Below are 26,492 nucleotides of genomic sequence, written 5' to 3'. Positions count from 1 at the left end.
ATGTTGTCACAAGTAAAATAAAAAGGGATTTGAAGCTCACTGTTTTTTCGGATCTGTTCATTTAATGACGCTGTTGTTCATAATCTGCCAGAACGTTTCACTCAGCTTTGTTCAGATACTTGGTTAGATCTTTGATCACAGTGATCCACTTCCTTGAGAATGAAACAAACTTTGGATTGGTGCTAAAAGCATTTTTACAATTAGCAGCAGGGAGGGGATAGCCAACTGTGTGTCGGCAGTGATGACTTTGTTTTGAAACCTATAGATTCTCACTTGCCCTGATGTGGTTAAATCAGAAATTATGTTGTTGCTGCTGCTGCTGCACAGAAAGAGATGAGTGACTGCTGAGGCTTAACCAACAACTGTGCATGAAATTGATAACATCTTTCATATTTTATTTTTTCTCTTCCGAGTCAGCAGGTATGCAGGAAGTACACTGTGCTGCCTGTCTGTCTTCCGGTGCCCATGCTAACTGGCTCACACTCTGGGACAACCAGACCTGTTTAACTTGACAGAAAGTGCGTCAGTCTGTGTTAGGTTTGATGTGTTACAGTGTAAGCTTCTTGGGGAAATGGTCTGTCAGTTTGTGGTTAAACCCTCCACTTGTTGACTATAACAGGGTTTTTGCTTGATATTTACTGTGGTTGCTTGTAAAGTGATTGTTGACACATGGTACTTTAACCAAAGATTGTGACATTCTCTGCCTACGCACTAATCCGTCCTCTGGTTGCACCAGGTTTACTAAATCACAGCAGCGTTACTGATCCAAGAATGGTCAGCTATCAGTTTTTGCTCAGCGGGGGCTCTGCTGGATTAATTTGCTATATATATATATATATATATATATATGAGTATATGCAGAGACTAGGGATATAAACTGCATTCTTGAGATCAGTATTCTTCCTCTGAGACTCCATAAATGTGCTAATGTTTGTTGTGAGGCAGCCATAAGTAGGATTAATAGATCATGTATTAACAGCACTTTACTGGAGTGAATATATAACATTGTCTATGCCTTCTCAGGTCAGTGCCTTGGTAGGTGTGTGTGTGTGTGTGTGTGTGTGTGTGTGTGTGTGTGTGTGTGTGTGTGTGTGTGTGTGTGTGTGTGTGTGTGTGTGTGTGTGTGTGTGTGTGTGTGTGTGTGTGTGTGTGTGTGTGTGTGTGTGTGTGTGTGTGTGTGTGTGTGTGTGTGTGTGTGTGTGTGTGTGTGTGTGTGTGTGTGTGTGTGTGTGTGTGTGTGTGTGTGTGTGTGTGTGCATGTAAACGCATGTAAACATAGGAGGTGCATAGCTGCATTTTTTCTCTTTAATTTCACTTTATTTTCTATAAAAAGAGAAATTACTCTGCAAGTATTTTTTATTTTTCAAAAATTGGCCTTACCGTTATTTCTATTTATGTAATAAATTACCAGACAGCATGCTATATTGTGATGTGTATTGTTATAGAGATATTAAATGACCTATATTGGGATAGACGTTTTGGCTATATTATCCAGCCCTACAAGTGTGTATTCACTTCAACTTGTGTGGGCTCTCTGTTTCTGCTGCACGTGTGTGTAATACAGTGATGTCATGGGGAAAAAGCAAACATGGTTTCCATGAGTAGCTTTTTCGCTCCGAGGTTTACTCAAAGTTTCCCAACAGATGTCACTTCTAGAGTCAGGGACTAAGTGCTGCGGTTCACTCTGAGCGAACCGCCTATAAGGAGGTCAAGCTTCTGTCTCACAGTTTGCACAACACTGATGTCGTCCCAGCAAAGATGGAAGGTAGCAATGGCAAGTCAGGATAAAAAGTCTCAGCCACTGTCACATTAGTGGGTACCTATTGTGTTCTCAGCAGCAGTGTCCCATAAAGAGGGACCAAAATTGATGAAGTTGGGGCACTCAAACCACTACATCAGAATCAGAATCAGAATACTTTATTGATCCCCGGGGGGAAATTCTTTACCCTTCCTAGCAGGCATTCAGTCTGCAGCCCCTCACCCCTGCAGGACTATAGTGTTTATAGCTCTCTTCATTTAATCGAAACTCCACTCCATTTGACAGACCATCTCCTCTAGCAAGAATATTTGAAAAACAATCGCAAAAATGCAGTTTTTGGGGCAAAGGCAAGGCACATAAATCTTAAAGGATGCCTTCTTGATGCCCAGTGTGGCGTTATGGTTGAAACCAGGCCAGACCCGGCCTATTGATTCAGTCTGTGAATCATTGCCGGATCATGCCTGAGGGGAGACGATACAGTGACAGTGATTTGCCACTCCCTGGTGCCAGGGTATTGCCCTGGCCATTTAAACGTGGCCTCAGCTGTTGCCCAAAGTGATGTGTGGCTCTCCGGCTGGCTGGTTGACTTGCTGTGGGACTGGGCCTCTTTTAATGCCACGCCTGGCCGCTCCTAGACACACATGCACATACACCAGCATGACCGCACACAGAATGACAGATACACAGATACTGATGTACGTGCACGTACAATTAAAGGTGGCAGTACAGAAAAGGAACTCAATATTCCCTGTGCAGCAGTCTGGGGCCCTATTTTCTTCCTTGTCTCTACCCTAACCCCGGTCAGTCATGTGTACTCAGGAAACGGAGGTCATCGTGTCTCGCTGGGGGCAGGGAACAGATTGAAGGACTCTGAAATGATTCAGTGGCAGACAGGGAGTGAGTGAGCTGTACAAACAGTAGCCAGCACTCCTATTCCCACCATTTCCTTCCTCTGAGGAGTACCACCCATTTGTACCAAGTCCTCATCGTTCTCTCTCTGGCCTTTAGACATCTTGAACCTCCTAAAATAGCTGCATTTCAGGAATAAAAATGACACATTGTCCTGCTGACTTTCAGTAACTGCATTAGTTCAGCTTGTGCAATGCTTTGTACATTTGGCTGATGTTTACAGAACAATGCATTACAATCGACTGATCATAGGTTTGTTTTCCACGTCTCTTGGATCTGCATGCTTTTCATCATGGTGTCAGGTTGTATCTTCGGATCACTGTACAGATACATGCTGTACCTGGCAAATAAACTGATGCAAAGTGTACAGATCATCGAAGCAGAGAGCGGCATGCCGAGCTGGAGCAGCTGGTGATGAGTTACACTTGTTTACCGACAGTCTGTCTTTCCACCAGCTTGGACGCACTGTGACTACTGCTGTTTAATTGTTGATTGTTGTTGTTTTCTTTTTCTTTGTGCTAGTTATTTTATCCCCCACCCCGATGGGGACAAGCAGTTGAAGATGGATGGATGGATGGATAGTTATTTTATAATCAGCCTTGTCAAGGCAATAATAGTAACTGGCTATGATAAAGGCAGGAGTGATCCTAATTTTGGGGTCACATATGTATCAAAAATCAAAAGAAACCCTTTAAATGCCATTGACATTCTGTTCTATATACTATTATACATACTACATCATACTATATCAGTATGCACCTTTATACCACGTCTGTCTATATCTATGTATACTTTATTTCACACACAATATTATGTTATACTATCCTGCATGGTGTGCACTGTTATAGTTGGGGGCATCATATTATTCTACACACAGTATACTATAATTTACTCACACAAATTGCCCCACTGGGTATGAAGTTTTTATGTAGTTTTATAACGAACCTTAACAAAACACAACACATTGCCTATGACTTTTATTTCAATCCTTACTCAAACTCAAATGACAGTGTTGCTTTACTTTTTGCATGTTGGCAATTCATCATACATTTTAGAACCATTTTATTGAAACAACACTACGATCATTACATTGCCTGACATTTGTCAGTTTTTTTAGTGGTTTTGATTTAGTTTAATTACTGAAGTGATCCCTCACATCATCAATGCTAACTGTGCCAAACACGCACGATTTAAATGAGACATCTGGAGCAAATGTGGCTTTCACGAGAAGAAACAAACATGTCTGTATTTTTTGGTAATTCCAAAAGTTGGATTCTCTGGGGAAGGATATAACCTAAAAACCTCAGTGAAAGAGTGGTGGTGCCACATTTGCAGCAGTGACACCAATTTCTTCTTTCTTTTAGTATAGACAGCGTGTGCAACTACTGAATATAATGACACAGAATAGACTCCATAGGTCAAACTACCCTGAGTTTCAAACTGTGATGCAGTAATTAATTCTGTGCTGATGCATGTGACCCAGAATATCACATTTAGGGGTTAGCTTTAACGATTAGCATTAATGAAAGGAATCAGCTGGACGCCCATCTAACATTGTTCTCTTGAACTTGAACACTAAATGTCAATATCAGACAGTCAATTAATCTATTGCAGCCCTGAGCAATAACGTCACGTCTGTTGTGGATTTTTCAAATAGTCGTTGACAGTTTTTTATTGTATTTGTTGTACAGTTATTGGTAATATAAATAGAGCGATATTGTCTGGCTAACTTCCCTCTATTGTCACTATAAACTTGCCAGCCCGGATGCCAGAAAGCAGATTGCCCTGACCTTTGACCCTGTTCCTGGTCTCACAGTTTGTCCTGGACATGCAGCCTTTCTCTTGTGTGCCTAACTTGGCTTCCCTCAATGCACTGCACACTTTCATCCACATTTTCTCCTTGTTTTTTTATACCCCTCTTTTTTTTTTTTTTTTACATAAGCATGCCAAGCCACAAAGCGGGGCCCGGAAAATTGGATTACCACAGTGACGGCATTTTTCAAATTCTCTCTTCATATGGCCATTTGGGAGCAGAACAGAGGCACTATCACCTCAAGTCGGCCGGCTCCCTGATAACAGCGCTCAGCAGAGATGCCGGCCAGGCATGCTCTGCACTACGGATGGCTGGCCTTATTGATTGAGACTATCCTATCCTAGTTGCTCTCCAAACTTTCAGCCCAGTCTGAACACAGATAACATGGAATTCCCTGAGCAAAGCAGAATAAAATAGGATGAAGAGTATCAGCTGGCACAGTGGTGGGGCAAGTCATGAAAGAAGACAGTGGGGCCTTTTTGTCTTGAATTGCCGGCCATTCTCTTTCTTTCTCTCACGCTCACTCGCTCTCCTAGTCTCAGTCCCTCCCTCCTTCCCTATCTCTCCTTTGAAACCCAACCGCTGTACTCATCCCTAGGATCCTTCTGCAAGGATTAATCAGTTTTCCATTCCTGAAGAGATTATTCAAATGCTGTTACATCTACAGCCAGCAGCAGCAGTCCCTCCCTCTATCCCAGGCAGCAGCAGCACAACACTGAATGGGGGGAAAGTCCTGTTTTACACTCCGTTTGTTCCTCTATCTCTGCACTTTTGTTTTCTGTTTGTCCCCTGTGTCTCCTATTCTGTATATTTCTTTATTTACACTTTACCACCATTGTTGACTCTGTGTGCTTATGCCTGTAATTGTCCAGTGAGCATGTTGATGATTTTGCACGTGAGAGTCTTTAGAGATTACATGAACACAGAGAGAGCATAAATGGTCCTTGTGTAATTGTCCTCATTAGTGCTGGTAGGAGAACAGCCAGAGATCCTCACGGCACCAGACTGTAGGAGCTGTGACAGCTCCAGCGGGGTTCAGATCCTGCTTTCCTACTCCAAAGCCTTTTCCCCCTCCCACCCGTCTTTTCTCCTCAGTCCTGCCACCCTCTCCCAGCCCCCCTCTATGCCTCTTTCCAGCATTTATTCCTGTAAAATCTTATAAAAAGTAAATTAAAACTGCCCAAGTATTGTTTTTGTAATGCTTAAAAGCAACCCCCTCAGACATGTTGTTGCCTTTTGACATGATTAAGTTAGACAAATGTTTCAATGCCGTTAGTGAGTGAAATCTGTGATGAATACACCTGTCATGCAACCTTTGGCTTTGAGTAAAAAGGACCCTTCATTTCTGTCTTGTTTGGTCTATCCCAATGTGTATGCTAGGATATTTGCCTCGCAACAGAAATAGGTCAAACATTGAAGAGACAGATAAATAAATCCAAAGAAAGAAACTTCAATAAACCCAAATGCAGTGCAGATATGAAACATTGCATGTTGCATAAAGTGAGTGCTACTCACTTTTCTCAATGGGAAAACAACGTACCTCTGTGGCTTTTTCTCTTTGCTTTGTAGATGTACAAACAGCAAAATTCTGAAGTCACGCCGTTTATATTTAGCTGTATTTGTCTGCCTCACTTGAAAGGATAACACGGCTGCATTTAATGCCTACAAAGATCATAAACTCTGTGCAGTATAAGAGTCAGAAGCCATTACTGTCTGTTCTACTGCAGGTTTGATTTACCTCGTTGAGGTCATGAAGTTGAATTGATTAGTTCTTTTAAAATCTAGTTAAACCACTTATGAAGACACTGTTGCTGTGAGGAGAATTATGCTTGTTTTTAATGAGTCTGGAATAAATACAAACCTAAGGGAAACTGTGCTAATATATTTTTTAATGCTACCTCCTCCACCTCGCTCCATCTTAACTCTTGCTCTTTTCCATAATTATTTAACTTCCCTCTGACCGTCCTGCCTCTTAACTTGACTTTTCCCTTCCTTAGCCTTCTGTTCACCTCTCCACACTCCATCTTTGTCCCTCGCATTTCCTCCTTGTCTTCTTCTTCTATCTGGCTCATGGCCAAACTCTGGGGCCTCAACCCACCTCACACCCATCCAACTGCCCACCCCAGAACTCTGCAGCAACACAGCCAGACTTACCCCCTCACTGCTCATTCTGTGCTTCCTCTGGCCTCCATCCCTATCACTGCTCACCTTTCTGCTAATACACACACAATAGCGTTACCGAATGCTGGTGGCACTGCGGCTAATGCAGATTTCATACATAAACTCCATGTTTGACTGGGGATAATGAACATGGGTTCAACCCACGTATGACCTACCAGTCTGCTTTGACAGCTTAATCCCTCTCCGCAGCTGTAGTTCAATGCACTTCGATATTCTACATAAATATAGTGTAAAAGAATTCACGTTTTTAAGCGTTTCACCGGCAATTTTGTTCTGATTGGAATCAACACAAGTATTTTTTCTATTACTGTCATAAACACTCTCATACCAAAAAACAGACGGTTGTTGCAGAGTCGAGGAGTCAGGTTCAGATGAACTGTTCTGGTTCAAACCTATGGCATTGTGGATCTATGCAGTGCCATTGTGTCAGTCTGAAAAGGGTTAAAAGTACAAAGAACCCAGGAATGGATGTAGGCCTTTTTAAGGGAAGAAAATATGAACATCTTGTCGGGGTATTCATATCACATTCCTGCAAAGGGTTATACTCACGCTGCAGGTGCATATGCTTGGCTGAGCACAAACATTCATACACATACTGCATAATACACAAATACAGAAAACGTATGCTCTGTTTCCCACGCACGAGTATACATGCTTTCACTTACATTCCTGCTCTCTCCTTATTTGTCTCTTAGACACTGCAGTACACCACAGAAAAGGGTGTGTGGGTTGTAGGCTGGCAGTAGCATAAGTGATTTAGAAGGTGAGTTTAGTCGAGTACTGTAAGAAGAACTTTGTGGCATTATGCAACGACTGCAGCCTGCGGGACGAAAATACAAACCTGTTTTACAGACTAATAGTGTTCTACCTTTGTCTGTCCCAGGGATTAATTTGCCCAAAATGAGATCTCCTGGGAGGAAATGTCCTTTTTTTTCTGAGCTTTTGGCTCATCAAAATCCCAGAATTAACCATTAACTATTTTAGAGGCTTTCTTCAGAAACCCCTCATGTCAAAAATGTCTTTTAGATAAAATACACAAAAATGAGAAGAATAACGATAAAAAGAAAGAGGGAACAAGCTGTAAACGCAACATAAAATCACATTTTCATGGTGAACATGTTAGGAAAAGTTGCCTGTATGTTTGTGGCTGGCTGATAAACCAAAGTCTTATCTCCTTTACCTCTGTTTTGGTCTCCAACAACTCCTGAGGCAAATATCTGCATCTTTAGCTGCTAAACACTCCACTACGTCCACCAGCTAGTCTCTAGCTTTGTTTGTCTACCTTTAAGTGGTGGGTACTGTAGGGGGTGTACAGTTGGTTTAACAAAGTTTTTTCGCAGCTGGACACAAAGCTGATGAGAGTTAAAGCTGAGGAGAACACAGTTGGTTAATACTTCTCTATGGGTTTGTCACTATCACCAACTCCTTTCACATACAAGTAGTCATTTGATCCTTTGTTTATATAGAGATATTGATAAGTGTTAAAGTTTTCTGGTTCCAGCATCTCAAATGTGAGGATCTGTGGAATTTCTCATGTTTTCTATCATGAATTGAATATCTTTGGTCAAAACCAGCATTTGGAGAGGTCTCCGTCTTCTGACATTTGATGGATTTATGGATCAAAGAAATAGTCAGTAGATTAATAGATAAAAGACCTTTGCTTCTCTAAAACTAACCTCCATCTGCTATTTATTTGTGGAAAACCTGATTGTGGAGTTGGCAAACTCCAGCACCAAAACACAGATGTTTCAAATTCTGGAAAAGCTGTAATTAATAAGAAAATACTGTTTTTAACAAACATTGCCACAGCTTCCCTGAGTATCATTCAACACTTTCACAATCAAACTTGTTTTTCTAAAAGACGTGTTAAGAAAATACCCGCCCTGTTATAGAAGATGTTTAAGAATTCCAGCACTGAGCGGGGCCTGGTGATAATAAGATGAGTTAATTCAGGTTGGCAACATCTACTCAAAATGTATGCATAACAATGGGACGCAAATGCTTTAATTTGTTGCATCGAAGATGAGGCGCTCGCAGACAAATCTGTTTTCCTCCTGCTCCTCCTCTTCACTCTGAGGGCTGCAACCATGCATCCTGTCACTGGCACTGCGGTGAGCCCAAACATGATATGACCTAAATAAACCAGTGTGTTAGGAGAGAGCGGGAGTGAGGGATGAAGCAATATTTTTTTCCCTCTCACCCTGTCGTCTTGTTTTCAAACACTCTACTGCAGGCTACAACTTGTGTATATGTAGTCAAACAAATACACATCTTTTTATACACAGCAGAGTCAATAGCTTTTATATCATGACACCTGCAGAGGTATTTGGCTCTTACTACAAAATGGGTGCTTTTACACATCTAAGCACCTGCTTTACACCTTGCTAATTGACATTTCCGCCCCATTTTCAGACATCTCAGCTTGTGAATTTGTGTCTCTACCTACAGCATGGCTCAGGGGGTCATGATTACAGAAAATGTGGAAAAAGGGAGAGAAAAATCCACCAACTACAGCAAAAATCTTTACTTGAATTTGACTTGCAGAGTAGGCCACGCTACCTCTCATCTGGCCATGTGACTAGTTGTCATTTAGAAGTCGTACTTAGTCCATAAAATGCAGTTGTTTTGTAAAATAAGCAGCAGGTCGTTTGTAGTGACACTCAGGCTATTTGAAGTACAGAAATATGCTTCTGCACATGGCAGATTCAGGCTCTTGAGCCCTTTCCTGTCTCCCAGGTCCACTCCAGGTCGTCCCTTTAGTGACAGTAGGAAGATGTGTTTATGTATGTTTCGGCAGCCTGGTTAGCACTGAGAGCTTCATTGTGTGCTGTCCACGGAGCTGGAGCCTGACACGGACAGATAAGACAGCCTCACCTCAAACACACTTTCTGTCCCCAGCCTGTACCGACTCACAGGACAGGTTTCATTATGCAAACAGACAGCTCAGTCGTGTGTGTGTGTGTGTGTGTGTGTGTGTGTGTGTGTGTGTGTGTGTGTGTGTGTGTGTGTGTGTGTGTGTGTGTGTGTGTGTGTGTGTGTGTGTGTGTGTGTGTGTGTGTGTGTGTGTGTGTGTGTGTGTGTGTGTGTGTGTGTGTGTGTGTGTGTGTGTGTGTGTGTCTGTGTCTGTGTCTGTGTCTGTGTCTGTGTCTGTGTCTGTGTCTGTGTGCTGTGTGTGTACGTACTGTGAGTGAAGTCTGCTATGTTGCTTCTTGTGTGTGTGTGTGTGTGGACAGTCAGCTCTCCTGGATTAAAGACCTTTAATCCCGCCCGATCCTCATCAGCTCAGAAGTTAGTGGGTGCAACTTGGTCAAGGAGTACACTCTGCTCACGTGTTAAAAGTCAGCATTGCACGGCTGAATGACTTGTGGTCCCCGGTTATGAGATGCCGAAGACGTGAGCCAGACTTTCAATGATGGATGCACCTCTCAGTTCTAGTTTGGATCAGCAACTTTTAATTGGGTCTCTGCTTTTTTTGTGCCTCCTAATCTCCTCCCAAAGCCAAGAAGACATGTTTAAAGTCGTGCTTTTAGCCCAATTTATTTGTTCCGTTTTTAAGATTCTTAGAGAAATCTAGTTTGAACCTGCATTTAAGTGAGAAGCTTCACTCAACATTAAGAAAACCTTTTTGAGGAAGACTATTGTTATTTATAACTTTATTGTTATAGCAGTTCTCTTGGATAACATTGTACTCTACTAAGTAATTGTTCCAATCTCAGATTGCAGAAGTCTGACAGGGCAGCAAAATTGAGCGGTCAGAATAAAATATATAATAAACCAATTGTGTTCCCAGATTAGCTACCACTTTATTTAGAGGGTAAACCCAAAGTAAAGACACTCGTAATGTAGCTAAGCTAATAAACCCTCATGGAAGCTAGCAGAAATCGGTACAAAGCTGGACCAGGAAGTGGGTTTGTAAACCTTGAATCAGTGAATTCAAAAAATGTTGATAGAAAATACTACGCATGTTTATTGTGATTTAACTGTGTAGCTGTGCTATAATCAGCAGGTAAATATTACTCTCAATAGGAGCAGCAGACTGCTCTCGGTGTCCTCTGTTCCCTTTTAATTGGGCGGCCTTGACTCCTAAACACTACAAAGGCTCCAACTCTTTTGTTCCTCCTTGTGAATCAGAGAGACAACAGCTTATTGTGTTGTGCACTGATGTCAGTGTTTAAAGCGTTCCTATTTACAGGCACTATGGACACAGAAAAGTGGTGTTCTGGTAGCAGTGTGATTCTGCACAACCACCAGCTTCTTTTTCAGTTATCAAACACAGGAAGTTGACTAATTTTCATGTCGACATACGCTATTGACTTAACATGAATTACATTTCCCAGACTTTTATTATTACTTAATATATTTCGCTGTTTCCTGTTAATTGTTGCTTTTATGTGTTTTTGTTCTGTGCTTTTTTTGTTTTGCTGCTGCCGAATTTTCACCTTGGGATTAATTAAATTAAGAAAAATAAATTAAAGTGTCTCTCACCACTCACAGGGAGCTCAGCGATGAATAAGCTACGGCAGAGCTTCCGGCGGAAGAAAGACGTCTACGTGCCGGAGTCGAGTCGGCCGCATCAGTGGCAGACAGACGAGGAGGCGGTCCGCAGCGGCAAATGTAGCTTTGCAGTCAAGGTAACTCTCCCTCACACATAAACACACCTGCATACAAAACCTCACAGACACACAAACTCTCTCTCTATGTCTCTCTCTCTCTTACAAACAAACACACACACACACACACACACACACACACACACACACACACACACACACACACACACACACACACACACACACACACACACACACACACACACTGCAGTGCTGGTCTTACTGTGGCACTCTCATACCATCCTTGCTGCCGCGCTCCCCAAGGACACCACTTGTGATAAATCATAAGCATTCAAAGACTGTGAGAAAAGCTTTTATCTATGTTGCAAGTTTATCTGCTGTAGCCTTCCAAACCTGTGGGATGTGTGCACTATTGATTCCTGGCCTCCAAGAATAATCAGGACCACTTAATATACAAATTAAAAAAATTGTTTAATTATAGACAAATTCAGGGGCACTGCCATGGGGCAGTGCTAGACACATGACTCAGTCGACGTTGCAGTATCTTTCTACATACAGTATATATCTTGAGTGCTGTGCTGCGGCTGATGGAGTGGAGAGTCTGCTGTGTTTTGGCAACAAAACCTTTTACTTTTGCAAACAGAAGTGCAACGGTACGCTTCCTCTCATCACATGGGTCCAGTGGCTCACCGCACTCAGGATAAAGGGGAATTGAAAACCTCAGAGTGGAGAAAGAGAAAGTTGTCCTCAGATTATATGAACTTTGCAGCTGGTCAATGCAGGGTTTCCACGCTTCATGGAAACACCTGGAAATAGATTAGTGTACAAGTTATGGTTATGGTCACCCGTGTGTTTGCTTTATCGCGTTTTCTTTGAGCAAGATGAGAAAGTAAACTCAACTACCTTGAGGTTTCTGTCCTTAAGTTGGACAGATAAGCCCCTTTCACACACGCACTGCAAACATTACCAGGTGGAGCCGTATGTGTAAACGCAAACGTCCGAAATCAGTTGGCCTAGACATTAAACAGACATCGCCCTGCAGGCTCCCTAGTCCAAAGACCATGTAATGTGTGATTGAGCCCCTGTGTGAATAGAGCAGGTCATTTTCTGGATAATTCACAGCAGGCTAATGGGCGTGTCGATGGCGTTTTTAATCACGCGGCTTGCACAAAACCGAAAGAATACAAACATCCGAGGGTAAAGAAGAAGGGTGATACACGAAGATGGGATTGAAAATGTCTAATTGGAACAACGACGAGATTCAGGAACTTATGTTGGTAAGGACTAACACTGAAATGACAGTCCAAATCAAGAAACTTCAAGAGACTCGGCTATGTGACATCTTTGTAATCTGCGTCGTGTTCCGCCTCCTGCACGCTCTACACAGGCGCCACCCCTCGTCCAAACCAAACAGAGTATTCCAGTAAGTGAGAACAAATCTGACACAATCAGACGGTCAAAAGGCTACACTGGACAATGTCTGCACCCGATTGGTCAGACTTTGTCAGGAGTTCATGTGAGAAAACGGTGGAGACTTGATGTGGAACGGTTGTGCATGTGCGTCAGCCAGTGTGTAAAACGTCCCAGATTCAAGATCTCCTCTAAGCTGTCTCCCAAATATTCTCACACACACACACACACACACACACACACACACACACACACACACACACACACACACACACACACACACACAGACCCCTTCCCCCCCACCTGCTCCCCATAAATCATCTCCCTTAGCGTACTCAAATCTAGATTTGTGGATTTACTCTTTCCTTCTTTTAAAAGTGTAGATGAACAACATCTTCCCTTTTTATTCAAGGCTTTTTTTGTCTTTGATCTTTGTCTTTTAAAGAGGTTTTATTTATTTATTAAGTACTGCAGATTTCCCTCTTTTCGTAAAATGCTCCAGTGATGTGTAACTAACCAGCCAGTAGCCACACCTTAGCAAAACTCAGGTAACTGGCCAGTGTTGCAGCATCTTGCTCTCCTTTTATATATCTTCTGGTAGCTGTTCAAGTAGTGAAAGCATGCAGTGAATTCACAGCCACTGTGGGCGAAAGGAAAACTACCTTTATCTCTCATTGTCATGCTTTCCGTCTCATACTTCTGCAGCCACACACTCCTCTTCTCCAACAACAGCATTTTTTTCCTCTGCACTGGCTTTCCTCGTTCCAGTGCAACCTACCATGCTTCTCTGTATCCCTCCTCCCCCTCCTGCTCACTGTCTCCCGCTCTAGGTGCCTCAGAGGAGCCCAGTTGTGTGTGGGTTGGAATAGTTGCAGAGAAATTATCACTGACTGCTGCACTAAGAAGCAGCCACCAGAGAGGACAGGAGGTGCAGTGGAGAAGAAGAAAGGCTGTTTTGAAAGTGGTGTGGAGGGAAAAAGAGGTGATCTGGAGGGCTGGTGGAGATAAAATGGGGTGAAAAGAGCTTTTAATGTTGTGGCTTTTGACTACACTACACTTTTGACAAACATCGTAAAAGCACAGTTCTCCACTGATCACCAAGCCTGTGTATCTTTATGCTTGTGTCTGTTGTTTTCCAGCTGAAATTGCAGTGACAGACAATTATTCATGATTCAAGGTGATTGCTAAAGGCATACAAATGTAGATTTGTTTGTATTGAAATGTGTTATGAGTCTGCTGAAGGCTGGAGACGGATGTGAGATTAGACTGAATTGGTTATGTGTGTTGTCCTTGATACGTTTAAACCTTCTCGTCTTTTTCATATGGAAATGAATGTGTGCCGTTTCTAAACTTGCATTTATTCACACGTTAGAAAGAAGAGTTTGTAAGGCTGCTTGAGTAAAGACTTTCTATTAAATCTAACAGAATTTTTTACTGAAACTGATTTATGGCCAATCCCCTGAATTAATTCCTGGAATCCATCTGGAAAACATCCAGATGGATTTACACTGACAAAGCCAACTTCAGTGAATTGATACTGATGTATGTGAATTGCCACCTTGTACCCATGCTGCCTTCAGAGCACCTAAATGTTCTGGTAGGTGTTTTGTTAGTGTTGGACAGAGCCATGTTAGCCGTTTTCCCCATTTCTAGTCTTCATTGCAAAATGAAGCTAGCCAGCTGCTGGCTCAAGCTTAGAGTTTTGATTCTCTGCCTGTACCCGATTGGACCAGTTGGGCTCGAATCTCTCACAGTTCATTCGGACGTGAATCAGGTCGTGTTTGCGCACATTTCTTGAATATCTATCAGGGTTCCCACGCGTCCTGCAGAACCTGGAAAACAGTTGACCAATTTTCCAGGCATGGAAAACGCATGGAAAATAAGAGGAAAAGTCAAATGCCCTGGAATATCTTGTGTTGTCACACTTATTAGGCTTTAAGAAAAAAACAGAATATTCATAAAACACAGGAGTGTACTTTTTTACTCTCAGGCTGTTGCCCTGACCCCTGTCCCCCCTATCATCAGCTACTTTAAATGTTTACAAAATGTAAACATTTTTTTTACCTCTGCTGGCCCTTGACAGCTGGAAAATCAAGCCCAGGGGCAGGCAAATGTAAATACAGTATCATCATCAAACAAACACAAACAGTGCAGTGGCAGTGAGAAAACAGTAATACAAATATAATGGGAATCTAATCCTAGTCCACTCCAGGATTAGTGCCAAGTGGAACTAATCCTGGAGTGGACCCCCAAACGAACCTGGAATTCAGAACCAAATTACCCTACACATGTTCAACACGCTGTTCAGGAGATATTCATCATTATGAATTAATAGTAGAGTCATGTTTTTGTTGTTCTGGTTGAGCACATCTGTTAAATGTGAATGTTTCAGCCTTCAGATTGTTGCTGCCAGCTACTTACCAACAGGACAGCGTGAAATGCTACAGTGAAGCATCTGTTGTGACACTCCAAGCCTCCCCTGCCTTTACTCATCTCACCTCAGCCACGTCTCCTGGCTGATCCCCTATTAGCTTCTGCTTCCAATGTCCTGGTTACTGCCAGCTGCCTCCTTGTATCAGAATTGTCCTTAGCCTGTGTGTTTACTTGTTTCTGTTTATACGAATGTGTATTATAATACGCCGACAGAGTGACTCACTGCTGTGGCGTCACAGTCTCAAAATAGCAGGGCCGGAGGGTGGGGGTGACAGGCGTGGGTCAGCGTCACTTGGTTTGTGTGTATCTATAAGGAAAGGGTAAGGACTTCCTCTCCGGCCCTGCGTTCACAATAGCTTCTGGGGCGGTCAGGGTTGTGACTCTGGGGTGACACACAGCAGGGTGTGATGCTGCTTCAGGGAGGGAGGTTTGAGCTGCAGGAGGCAGCCTTCTTCCGTTCATTCAGTTGCAGTTAAATTCACTCACGTAGGATCTCCCGATGTCCTGATGTGGGTTGTCACATGGTTGGAGCTGAGTCTGACAGATGCATCTTATCTCTTGATTAATTCTTTAGTAGATGATCGCCTTCACAATTATCTGTCGTTGTGGTATATAGGGTGATAAAGCACCCCTGAAGGTTAATGTCATATAGACCCAATCACAATGTTTATTTACAGTAACTTTAGAAAACCCCTGTGATCTGTAAAAGAAGTTCAAAGGCACCAAGCAAAAGAATGTGAGGAACAACTGGATATACTCTTATCTCATGCTTTCATATCTCATTAATAAAAACCCCATCACTAACATAAAGTTGGAGAACTAATTTACCACAGTTTTGGCCATAGAGTGAAAATGACATCAGTCTAGCAGTGAGTTTTGTTTGATTTACCCATGTATATTTCTCATGAAAGTATTAAGTATTTTCTCTGTGGACAAAATTAGGGATCAACTGGAGAGCAATTGAACCGCGATTGACCTCAACGTGGTAATTAATTAGGTGTATAAATCACCAGCGCTGGCCTACCTGGGGATATTAGACAGCCTGGACTCATTAAAATACCCAATCTCATTGCAGAGTTTATGAATGTAACCGTACTTATACTTCAGTAGAGATAGCCATGGGAAATGTTTGTCACAGCATTACTCACTCTCTCTCTTTCTTTCTCTCTACCCTGCAGTACCTGGGACACGTGGAGGTGGAGGAGTCCCGAGGCATGCACATCTGTGAGGATGCAGTGAAGCGGCTGAAGACGGTAGGTTTCACAAGAGAGCCCCTCCGTACTTCTATGAACGAGGCTGCTAAAAACCAGACATCCTATTTCCTTTTTTTTTTTTTTTTTACCTTTTTCCTCCCATTAGTTCCCTTCACAGTGCTACCAACGTCCTACTGACTCCTTCTAACATTTCCTTTATTTCGTGGCAGCCGTCTTTAATCTGTCACCAAGCAGGTTTTTTTGTTTATTCCTGCCTAGTTTATTCTGTATATCGAGGCCTGAGTGTGGCTGATTGTTGCCGTTTGTCAGTGAGGGTCTCCACCCATCGTGGCCCTCAGACAACTTCCAGGGGTGTCGAGGTCTGTTCTGAATGCCTCTGTCTCACTCTCGTCGTACGCTGTCTCAGCCAAAGGAGATAGACCGGCATGTACTTCCTGCTGCAGGAGATTCCGGTGGACTTGTGTAAAAAGAACAAATTCCAGTTTGAGGAGCATGGGGAGGGGAAAGGGGAAACTGTGGAGCAATTGCTTTTCCATGTTGTCAGTTGTTTGCCAAGGCCCCGCCCAGGTCATAAACTCCTGTGGGTAAATGAGTCTTGAGTCCATTCAGGAGGATCAGCAAGTTTTAGGAATACATTTGAATTCGGTGCCAGCAAAAGTTACAAAACTCCTGCTTGAATCGTCTGCGATCAGCTTTTAGTTTCAGTTTAAATGACTAATTCACTGTTTCTTCCGTTATCAATACCTTTTCTTCTTGCTTCATAAAACTGCATCAAGGGCCCTTTAGTCATTTTGCATGTTTGACTCAATGAGCTGTTTAGGACTACTAGAGCTATTGAGAGCCATTTGTTAGTTTGATTACAATGTGGAACATGCTTGAGAATAATTTGGATTTTATGAGTACAATTTAATGGACAGCGGAACACTTACATTTATCATACCAGTGAAAACATAACAGTATAATAAAACAGAAGTTATATCATGCAAACTAGTCTCACGGTGAAACAGAAGCACCTTTCTTCACACATATGCTGATATTTTACACACGTGCACACACTTTTAGACACACACCACAGCTAGTGTGTGTGCAAATTTACATTCAGTTTCACAACTACACACAAACACTAAGATGGGGCTCACAAACCTCTAATTTGAAGAAGTAAGCCCAGAAGCACAGTAGACACACCTTCTGTATACACGCACAAATATAGTGAATACACAAAACTTGAGCACACACACACACACACACACACACACCAGCACGCACACTCTGGTGCTTGATGAGGTCACATGATATACACAGAGCCTGAGGCTGTGAAGTCTTATTGAGTTACAGTCATTTTAACAGGTTGGACAAAATGGAGCCAACTCAAAAGTAGAGGCGTGTGCTTATTTCTGCCTTCTGTCCTCCTGCGAGCTGCGACTATCTGACCCTCCTCAACCTCATGACATTCCTCCTCCGCTACTCCACTTCCTCGCTCCCTTTCCACCCAGACGCCTTATTTGTCAGCCAGCACAGACGCGGCTTTATTAATCCCTGTTTAAAAGTAGGGTGTGATATTAACTTCTGCCACATTCAGAATGTGAGTCAGACAGGCATCTTTTCAAGGTCTTCCTCTGCACTGCCCTCTGTACACTTGATGTCTTGATGCTGCTTAGTGGCCTTCATGCAGCTGAGGACTCATCTGAAATCCACCTGTGTGCCCGAGAGGCTCACCTTACAGGAAATGCCAGAAAACAATCACTCTTGGCTGCATACTGTGTTCCAAGATGGGGCCCATTCATTCAAATGAAAGGAGCTTTTATGCTGTGTTGTTTCTTTTGTTATGCGGCGTCCTTCACACAAATATTGTCTACTTTCATGAGGTCTGCCTGCTTTTCGAATAAACCTTACATTTGAGATGCCATCACACCGGAACAATAGCATTTCTGGGCTCTGGAAAAGCTGTTCATAACTAAAGCTTCACATTTTAAAAATTCATAATACGAGAGTATTAACATTCAGCACCAGAGCTCATAACAGCGTAGCAGCAGGCAGAGACAAGTCGGATGGAGATTCATTTCCGATTAGTTTTGCAGTGATTTTCAGACAAGAGTAGCATAGTAAAGTGCTGTGATCCTGTGATGCTCTGTCTACAATGACGCAGATGAAAAAGATGACTCAACTGAAAAACTGTGGTTTGACTCGGGGGTTCTCTGCTGATGATTCGAATCATGGACAGGCAGCCCTAATGCCATTTGAGGTTTCTGTAAACAGTTTTACAGACATCTTTATTGGCAGCAAGGCTGGCTCTGTTGCATAGAGCAGAGCTGAACATCGTGGTGGTACATTGTCAGGGTTCCCACATGTCCTGGAAAAAGTTGAAATTTAGAGACTAGTTTTCAAGTCGTGGAAACATTTTGAAAATTATTAAAATTACTAAACATCCTGGAAATTATCTGTTGTCCTGGAAAATCTAAAAATATTTTTAGCCCATCACTCAGACCGTCCAAGTAAACATATAGGTATGTATTTTGTTTGAAACTGGACTTGTTAGGATAAGCTGCACAGTATGACACTTCAAGGCAGGTTTACCAGACGCAAAGCAGCACGCAACCTTTTCTTCTGTCTCCCACGTCAATCTGTAGATCTTTTGGGCATCAAGTCTATGTTTTCCAGAGCCGTAAGTGGTTAAATGTGTCAGTACTAGGCCTACCAAAAAATTATAGAACTGTTTGTGCACAAGTGCTGTCCTGTATTTTTATGACAAACTCCTGGAAATGTCCTGGGAAGGTCTTGGAAAATGATTTCTTAAAAAGAGTGTGAACCTTGAGTGTGTCTGCCCCCTAAAGCTGCCATGTCAAAGCGAGACTGTCCAGACCAGACGAGGGCCAACCTTTTTAAAGCAGATATACAATTAGCGAGGCCCTGATAGATCCCAGTTCATCCTCACTGTCTCTGGGCTAACTGTTGCCAGGCAACAAATACAGTCCCTACCAGCAGAGAGACTGAGTTAATATTTCTCAGCCGTAGACTCTATTTCCAGGAGCTAATAACTAAATTGGTCAGGAACCAGGCACACACCTGTTGGCACTTAATATCTGATGAGGGCTGTTTCCTGGGCAGCCACAACACCAACACAGTCTAGCAGCATCAGCACTTAAGGTTTCGGAGGGATGAAGCTGCGTTCTGACGAATAAGAACATGAAAATAGATCTGTATGTGTGTTAAGTTTCCCTATGCCTGGAGGGCGCGTCTTGGTGGTCCAGCTGCCCATCGAAGTGTGTTTATTTATGTGTGTGACAGCTTTAGCTCTGAGCCGACTCCATTGTTTTCCCAGCAGCCTTTGGGACGGTAATGAGAGTTTTCTCACAGCTCTGTGAACCGTGACTCAGAGGGGAGGATGGAGGCGAGGAGTGGAGGCGGGTGGAAGAGGAGGCTGCACTGCGGCACCATCAACCTCCAAGCTGCCCTTTTGCGCTGTCACCATGACATCACTTCCTGGGGCTGTTGGCTGACTTCCCAGGGTTGGAGGTGTTCTATCAGTGGGAATGCTTTTGCTGTTACTCAGGAGGTCGTAGTGACCTGGAGGGTTTGGTCTGTGTAGACTCAGGTGGGGCACCCCAACAGGAGACGCTGACATGCTGAAAGAATTTCACCCAGAAGCCTCAGGGTACATCACTGACAATATATCCATCAGACAGCGTGTACATTAGCTGGAGCTCTCATTTAAGACGTTTAGTGAGACGTGGTATGAAAAGCAAGATGCCTTTCTACCCTGACTACAGATAGCCTCTGAGTAAACACCACCTTTGGGAAACACATGAAAGCTCTTTAATCATGTCCTGAATTCAACCTCAGAATTGTCACAAATAGGGATGTGCACGTAACTCCACGGTTTCATAACTGTAAAAGCTATGATATCTTTGGTGTCCTGTGAAATCCTGAACGCCTGAAGTGTTGAGAAGAAAATATTCCGGCCTCATATCTGCCAAAAAAGCAGCTTAAATCAAAGCATGGAGCATTTTCTATACCTCCAAAATGACCAGGGAGTTGAAGATGGATATCCAGTTTGCAAAGAATGCCATCGAGAAGTCTCTAACATTTCAAATATATTCCAACATCTTTGAGATAATCATCCACCCCTTTATGCTCAAGTCAAAGTAAAAAAACTACAAAACTTAACTAGCAAATGTTATGTTGATAAATTGGAACGGTTTAAACTGGAGTTCGGGTTGCTGTTTAATTTTGGGATCTTCCAGGGAAATGTATTAGTTACCTGGATGTAACTCCAGTTCTATGAGTATGTGTGCATCTGTTTATTTTCCATATAAAGTAAGCTGACGTGTTTTTTGTGCGGGACCAGTTGTCTTTTCTTTTCATACTATCAGATGATACATTCCCTGATCAACAATCACAAGAACCGTGAAAACATGGCATTTCCTCTGACAATAATCATAATATAAAAAACCTATTGTGACCGCCCTAGTCACAAAAAATAAACACTTCTTATTAGCAGTAGGAAATGTGTTTTATAGGCAACCTCCTCCTCTTTGTTATAGCTTCTCTGCAGGGTAGGTAGTGGTTAAGTATTCTCTCCATGATAAAGTTTACCTTGTCCTATAGTTGATGTTGCTGTTATACGTTTCTAGTAAATGTTGTAAGGTGTGAGTTGTTGCACAAAGTGGGCCAGTGACAAACATTTCGCAAGACGCGTTTTTCGTTGTCGCACATCCTGCTGGCAGTTAGTGTTGTTTTTGCAGGCAGAAATACCTGTAAGCCACCAGCCAGTAGTGTTACTAAAAGGTTTTCTAGTAAAAAAGAGGTACGGTATGCACAATATTTCTTATAATCAGAAATAAGGCTGCAAAGTTTCCTGCTTCAGTTGTTGGCTTCTCCTTCAAAACTCTGCTATCCTTTCTGTCTGCCCAAAAAGCTTTTCCCCAACTGTAGTTTCACCCCAGTTCACACATTGTATACCTGCATATTGTATTACCTTTTTGTTTGTTATACTTTTTTTTTGTCTTTTTAAGCAGGTTTTTATTGTGCTGTTGCAGAGAAATACCTCCAAATCCCCATCCCCCACACTGCTCTCCCATTCTAGCTATCTCAACCCTATAGAGACCTTTTCTCCCCTGACCATAGCTTACTAATACTAACTGTTCAGGCTCTCCCACCATCTGCATGTCTGTGTGGTTCTCACAAACACACATAAACACACACTAACAAGCGCTTAGCTCATTCCAAATGAATCTCCAGTGCTGGTTAACATGTGAAATCATGCGTTAACGTGGTGCTCCGAGTGCCGTCTCCACCATGGCTGTGTAACAGGAGCAGAGTGGCACTCCTTTTCACAGCTTATGGGGAGGAGAGGAACGCTCAGGGAGCAGGGGGAAGAAGGGAGGATTAAGACTAGGTCGGGTCTGGTGGTTGTGGTTTCTTTATGTGGTCACGGCGGCCTAAACTTGACCCCTGACTCTGGCTGACCGGTGACTAGTCACAGGCTTGACTCAGAGGTCAAAACTGCCGTCTGTGGGAATCCGTTTCTGTCTGCTGAACAACCATGGAGAATCAGAGGAGAAAGAATCAAATGTGATTTGGGATTATCTCCTGTGTACTCGCACAGGCACACCTGAAGGTCTGCCATCTTTAACTCTTCTGTCCAGGCAGCTGGGTATGATGTCTTAGCTGTGGGACTGTTGTAGTCTCTTGGGTTTTTTTGTTGTTCTTTTGAAGCACAAAAGAGCCCAGGGGTGTCACTTCCAGCTGTCGGGATGTTTACTGGCTTCCAGTGTGGTAGTACTAACCATTATCATCATAAAGACATTAACAACCACAGTATCCCCCATCGAAACATCCACCAGTATGGAATCAGGTGGAGCTACCTGACCCTTTGCCTCACTCACTCATAACCCAGCATCACCTCCACCGAAAGAAACAAACCCAAACTGAAATCACCTCCTGTGGGCTCCAGACAATTTATAGTTTTCCTAGGTAACATTTTCATGCCTTGTTCCTCCCCCCGTCTCCTCCACCCCTTCTCACCCACCCTCCCTTTTTTACCACATCCACTTCCAGGACAGGAAATTCTTCAAAGGATTCTTTGCAAAAGTAAGTTATTGCTTTGTGTGTCTGAGTTTGTCTCTTTATAATGAGCATTACTATTATTATTATTATTTTTCCTCCTTCACGTAACACTTCACCCTTTGATCACATCTGAAGGCTGGAAGAAACACACACTCAAACACAGAGGGGGGGGCAATCTGTCTGGAGAAAGACAAACACAATGATGCATGTGTCTTTGAGCAGGTGGGGTGGTTTAGGGTGGGGCACTGTGTGTGTGTGTGTGTGTGTGTGTGTGTGTGTGTGTGTGTGTGTGTGTGTGTGTGTGTGTGTGTGTGTGTGTGTGTGTGTGTGTGTGTGTGTGTGTGTGTGTGTGTGTGTGTGTGTGTGTGTGTGTGTGTGTGTGTGTGTGTGTGTGTGTGTGTGTGTGTGTGTGTGTGTGTGTGTGTGTGTGTGTGTGTGTGTGTGTTTAACAGGCGTGCATTCTCTCCCTTCAGTCTTCTTCTATGAACCAAGAACTGAACAATTTCAACAGTTTGTGTGAATGAATGTTTACTTTTTGTGCACACACAAATATTTTATTGTTGTCATTCTAACCAGCGGGGCCCACCACTATCGACTGCATCAGCGCACCACTTCTCATACAATCCTTGTTGTTTCTTTGATTAAAATTTGGTCACTCAGAAAAACAACTCCTGACTTGTGTCTTCTCTTTTGTCTCTTATCTGGTGCTTTCTCTTCATTCACAGGTTTGCTTTGTTTGTGTGCGCGCGTGTGTGTGTGTATTGTGTGTAAGTTTTATGATTTGCTACCAAGGAATGGTACAAAGGGAAGTCATTTTATTTGAGGCATGGAGTGAATAAAAAGTTTCCCCGTTTCTCACTCGTACCTGTCTCGTTGTGTTTTGTTCGCAGGCTGGGAAGAAACCAGTGCGCGCTGTGTTGTGGGTGTCGGCAGATGGTCTTCGTGTTGTAGACGACAAAACAAAGGTAATGAATCCCTTCAGACCATCATCACAGGCTGGGAAACACCTCGATCAAAAAGAAAGAGCTGCCAGAGGAAGTACACGTGGCTTTAGTAGCTCTAAAGGTGGAAGCTGCTGAGCTCCAGCAGCTGATAATGGTAGTGAAGCTGCCACACTTCTGGTCTAGTGACCTCCAAGAGGCCCTAATTGTAAATATGTACCCAGTGCACCTGCAGGAGTAGATATGAGTCGAGTGAACAGTAAAGGTTACGTTGACACCTGCTGGAAAGCGCTGGTTCTACATCAAACCTGTATAATGCTTTCTGTGAGGCTGTTAACTTATGTTTCAATGGAAACAAAACAAAAAAACAAAAAACAAGAAAGAACATTTACAATTCTCTCTTCTTTCTTCTCTTTATTTCTTAATCTATTACCTATTTAAGTTGTAATATTAACAGTCTTGGTATTGATTTCTATCAATCAGTAAACTTTGCTAACAAGGTCAGGCTGGCAACCATAAATTTAGTTATTTTGTCCTGCTATAGAATATAAAGAACATACTCTGTAAGTGTATAATTGTAAGTTTAGGTGTCCAGGAATGTTACTGATTGAGTGAAAACTATATCAGTTCTGTTTTGAATAAGAAATAAATAAGAAAGGTGATTTCTTTTCCAACTTTAAATTACCAAGAAAGTGGAAACCAAGCTCTGCCAAGCAAGGAAAATGACCTAAAATCTTATGTTATTACCAGAAAATGTTTATGAATTTGAGATCCTTCATGGAGCTGTTGTGTTAATTTATTCTATTTATTATGTTGCCTTTATTGTACTCTTAAACCTGGGGTCGGCACTTTATTATTAGCAATTATTGTAATCAAGTGTTCTGAGAGAAAACTAGACTTTGCACCTCCAGAATGTAGCCGTTAGAGGGAAAGCTGCGAGACGAGGTCTCACTCTGCTTCAAATTCTGGTGTTTCTTTGCTTTTTACATACTATAGCTTTAAGTGTAATAAAATATAAGGATGCCTCCCTGAGTGAGACATTACTTTCCATTATTATGGTATGGTTATGGTTTGGTCAGAGAGCAGGGCCGGGTGCTTCAGGAGCTGGTAGTAGCTCTCATCAAACGCTCTTGAAGCCAGGTCTTTACACTGAAGTGCTGCTGTTCACTAAGCAATCATCCAGCCCATATTTTAAATTGACTAGATTGAGTGTCACTTTACTCTGACCAGAGTTTAAAAGCTCTGAATAATGAGGCCTAAATGTGTTTTGCAGGACCTGATCCTGGACCAGACAATAGAGAAGGTGTCGTTCTGCGCTCCGGACCGTAACTTTGAGAGGGCGTTCTCTTACATCTGCAGGGATGGCACCACCCGACGCTGGATCTGCCATTGTTTTATGGCCGTTAAAGACTCTGTAGGAACTCCTTCATATATATACTGCTTTTTTTTTCTTAATTGATGTTAATCTTAATTGATATTGAACACTATGATGTATGAGTTCATGTTTGAAGAATGCTCACACTTCTGAATTGGGTCAGTACAAAAACCATTAAATTCATTTCATGCTTTGGTGGAGGAGAGCTTCATTTTTTTTTGCATCGTCTCTTTCAGGGAGAGCGTCTCAGTCATGCTGTAGGTTGTGCATTCGCTGCCTGTCTGGAGCGGAAACAAAAACGAGAGAAGGAGTGCGGGGTCACGGCAACCTTTGACGCCAACAGAACCACTTTCACCCGTGAGGGCTCATTTCGTGTTACTACGGCAACAGAGGCAGCAGAGCGGGAGGAAGTCATGAGGCAGCTACAGGATGCAAAAAAAGGTCTGTACTGGACTGAACATTCCCTGAACTGGGAAAAGGGTCTTCGAGTTAAACCTCCACACTAGTTCAGCTGCTGATTCATTTGTTCATTGTTGCTTTATTGCTTGTTGCCCTTCTCTCACAGCAGAGACAGATATAAAGGTTGCCGGGAACTCGGCCGGTGTGACAAACTCATTAGCACAGCAGACGGGAGGCTCCCCATCCCCCTCGTCCTCCCCGCCTCTCTCTATGCCCACCCTGGGACCCCAGGTGATACCCCGCAGACACGCGCCGGCAGAGGCTCTTGCCAGGCAGGGCTCCTTCAGAGGCTTCCCGGTCCTCAGTCAGAAGACTTCTCCCTTCAAACGACAGATGTCACTGCGCATGAACGAGCTGCCCTCCACCATGCAGCGCAAGTCTGACTTCCCCATGAAGAATACAGGTGAGCTTGTGATCCTGACTAGCTGTCTGTGTCCTCAGCTCATGTGTTGTTCTATACAACCTGCCAATTACATTCAGTCGGTACTAAACAGTCACCCCAAAGATGAGAAGAAAATCACAAACCAGTCTTCTTCGAGGTTTGTAATGAGTCTGTCCTATCTTGTTATCGTGTTGTGTGTTTTTGTTAACTTCTGTTCATTTTTCTCTGATGTTTCCCCTCCAGTCCCTGAGGTAGAAGGAGAAAATGACAGCATCAGCTCGCTGTGCACTCAGATCACCTCAGCATTCAGTGGACCCCCAGAGGACCCCTTCTCCTCAGCACCAATGCCCAAACCAGCTTCATCCCCTCAGTCTCCTGTAGCACCAGGTAACTTCCGCTCAACCTCTTCTTCAACCCTTAATATGTAACCAAAGTGAAAGTGGGCATACCCTGTGTAGTGTGAGGGGCTCTGGCGGATGTCATTCAACTACAAAGTTTTAAAAAGACAATTCACATATTTTTGCTGCTCCAGGATTAACTGTCACAATGTTTTATGAAGTAGTTCTCACCAGCAATTACATCAGCAGGTTTTGGCTTCTTATAGTTATGAAAATGAAAGTTTAGAGAATGACTGTAATAAATGTATTATCAGTTTTCCACTTACCAAGCAAAACTTCCACAATCAGTAGGGGAATAAGGAAGCACACACTAATGGAGTCGATTGTGTGCCACAGATAACTGCCAAAAGTTATTTGTGGCCAACAGTCATTTTTATTACCCACATTTTGGCTGCATTCAAATAGACTCCCAGGGAAGACTGGGTTGCTCGCAGTTTAAATGAAAAGTTAGAGAATGTGTGCCTGCAACTACATTTGTAACACTTATTTTATCTGATTAACACTTGTCAATACTGCTAATTAACTGCACGGTCATATTGTGCATGTCTAACAAAAGATCCGTCTACGTCAGCCGACACACT

General features: G+C 42.9%; 1 protein-coding gene across 3 annotated transcripts in view; it reads left to right on the top strand.

Moving 5' to 3' along the window:
- numb (NUMB endocytic adaptor protein) overlaps window positions 1-26,492 on the top strand; it is a 42,126-nt gene that overhangs the window by 12,399 nt on the left and 3,235 nt on the right. For 2 of the 3 annotated variants that reach the window (XM_083924654.1, XM_083924652.1), the window contains exons 2-9: window positions 11,157-11,293; window positions 16,255-16,329; window positions 22,348-22,380; window positions 23,247-23,321; window positions 24,571-24,711; window positions 24,909-25,113; window positions 25,238-25,534; window positions 25,757-25,900. In XM_083924654.1, coding sequence (XP_083780780.1) covers window positions 11,168-11,293; window positions 16,255-16,329; window positions 22,348-22,380; window positions 23,247-23,321; window positions 24,571-24,711; window positions 24,909-25,113; window positions 25,238-25,534; window positions 25,757-25,900 — 1,096 coding nt within the window. In that variant the 5' untranslated portion in view covers window positions 11,157-11,167. The remainder of the gene's footprint in view (window positions 1-11,156; window positions 11,294-16,254; window positions 16,330-22,347; window positions 22,381-23,246; window positions 23,322-24,570; window positions 24,712-24,908; window positions 25,114-25,237; window positions 25,535-25,756; window positions 25,901-26,492) is intronic. The other variant, XM_083924653.1, reaches the window with a different exon arrangement.

This window comes from Echiichthys vipera (assembly GCF_963691815.1).
Source record: "Echiichthys vipera genome assembly, chromosome: 12".
NCBI lineage: Eukaryota > Metazoa > Chordata > Actinopteri > Perciformes > Trachinidae > Echiichthys > Echiichthys vipera.
Note: the sequence above shows the minus strand (reverse complement) of the source record. Positions and strands in the feature narration are given on the sequence as shown.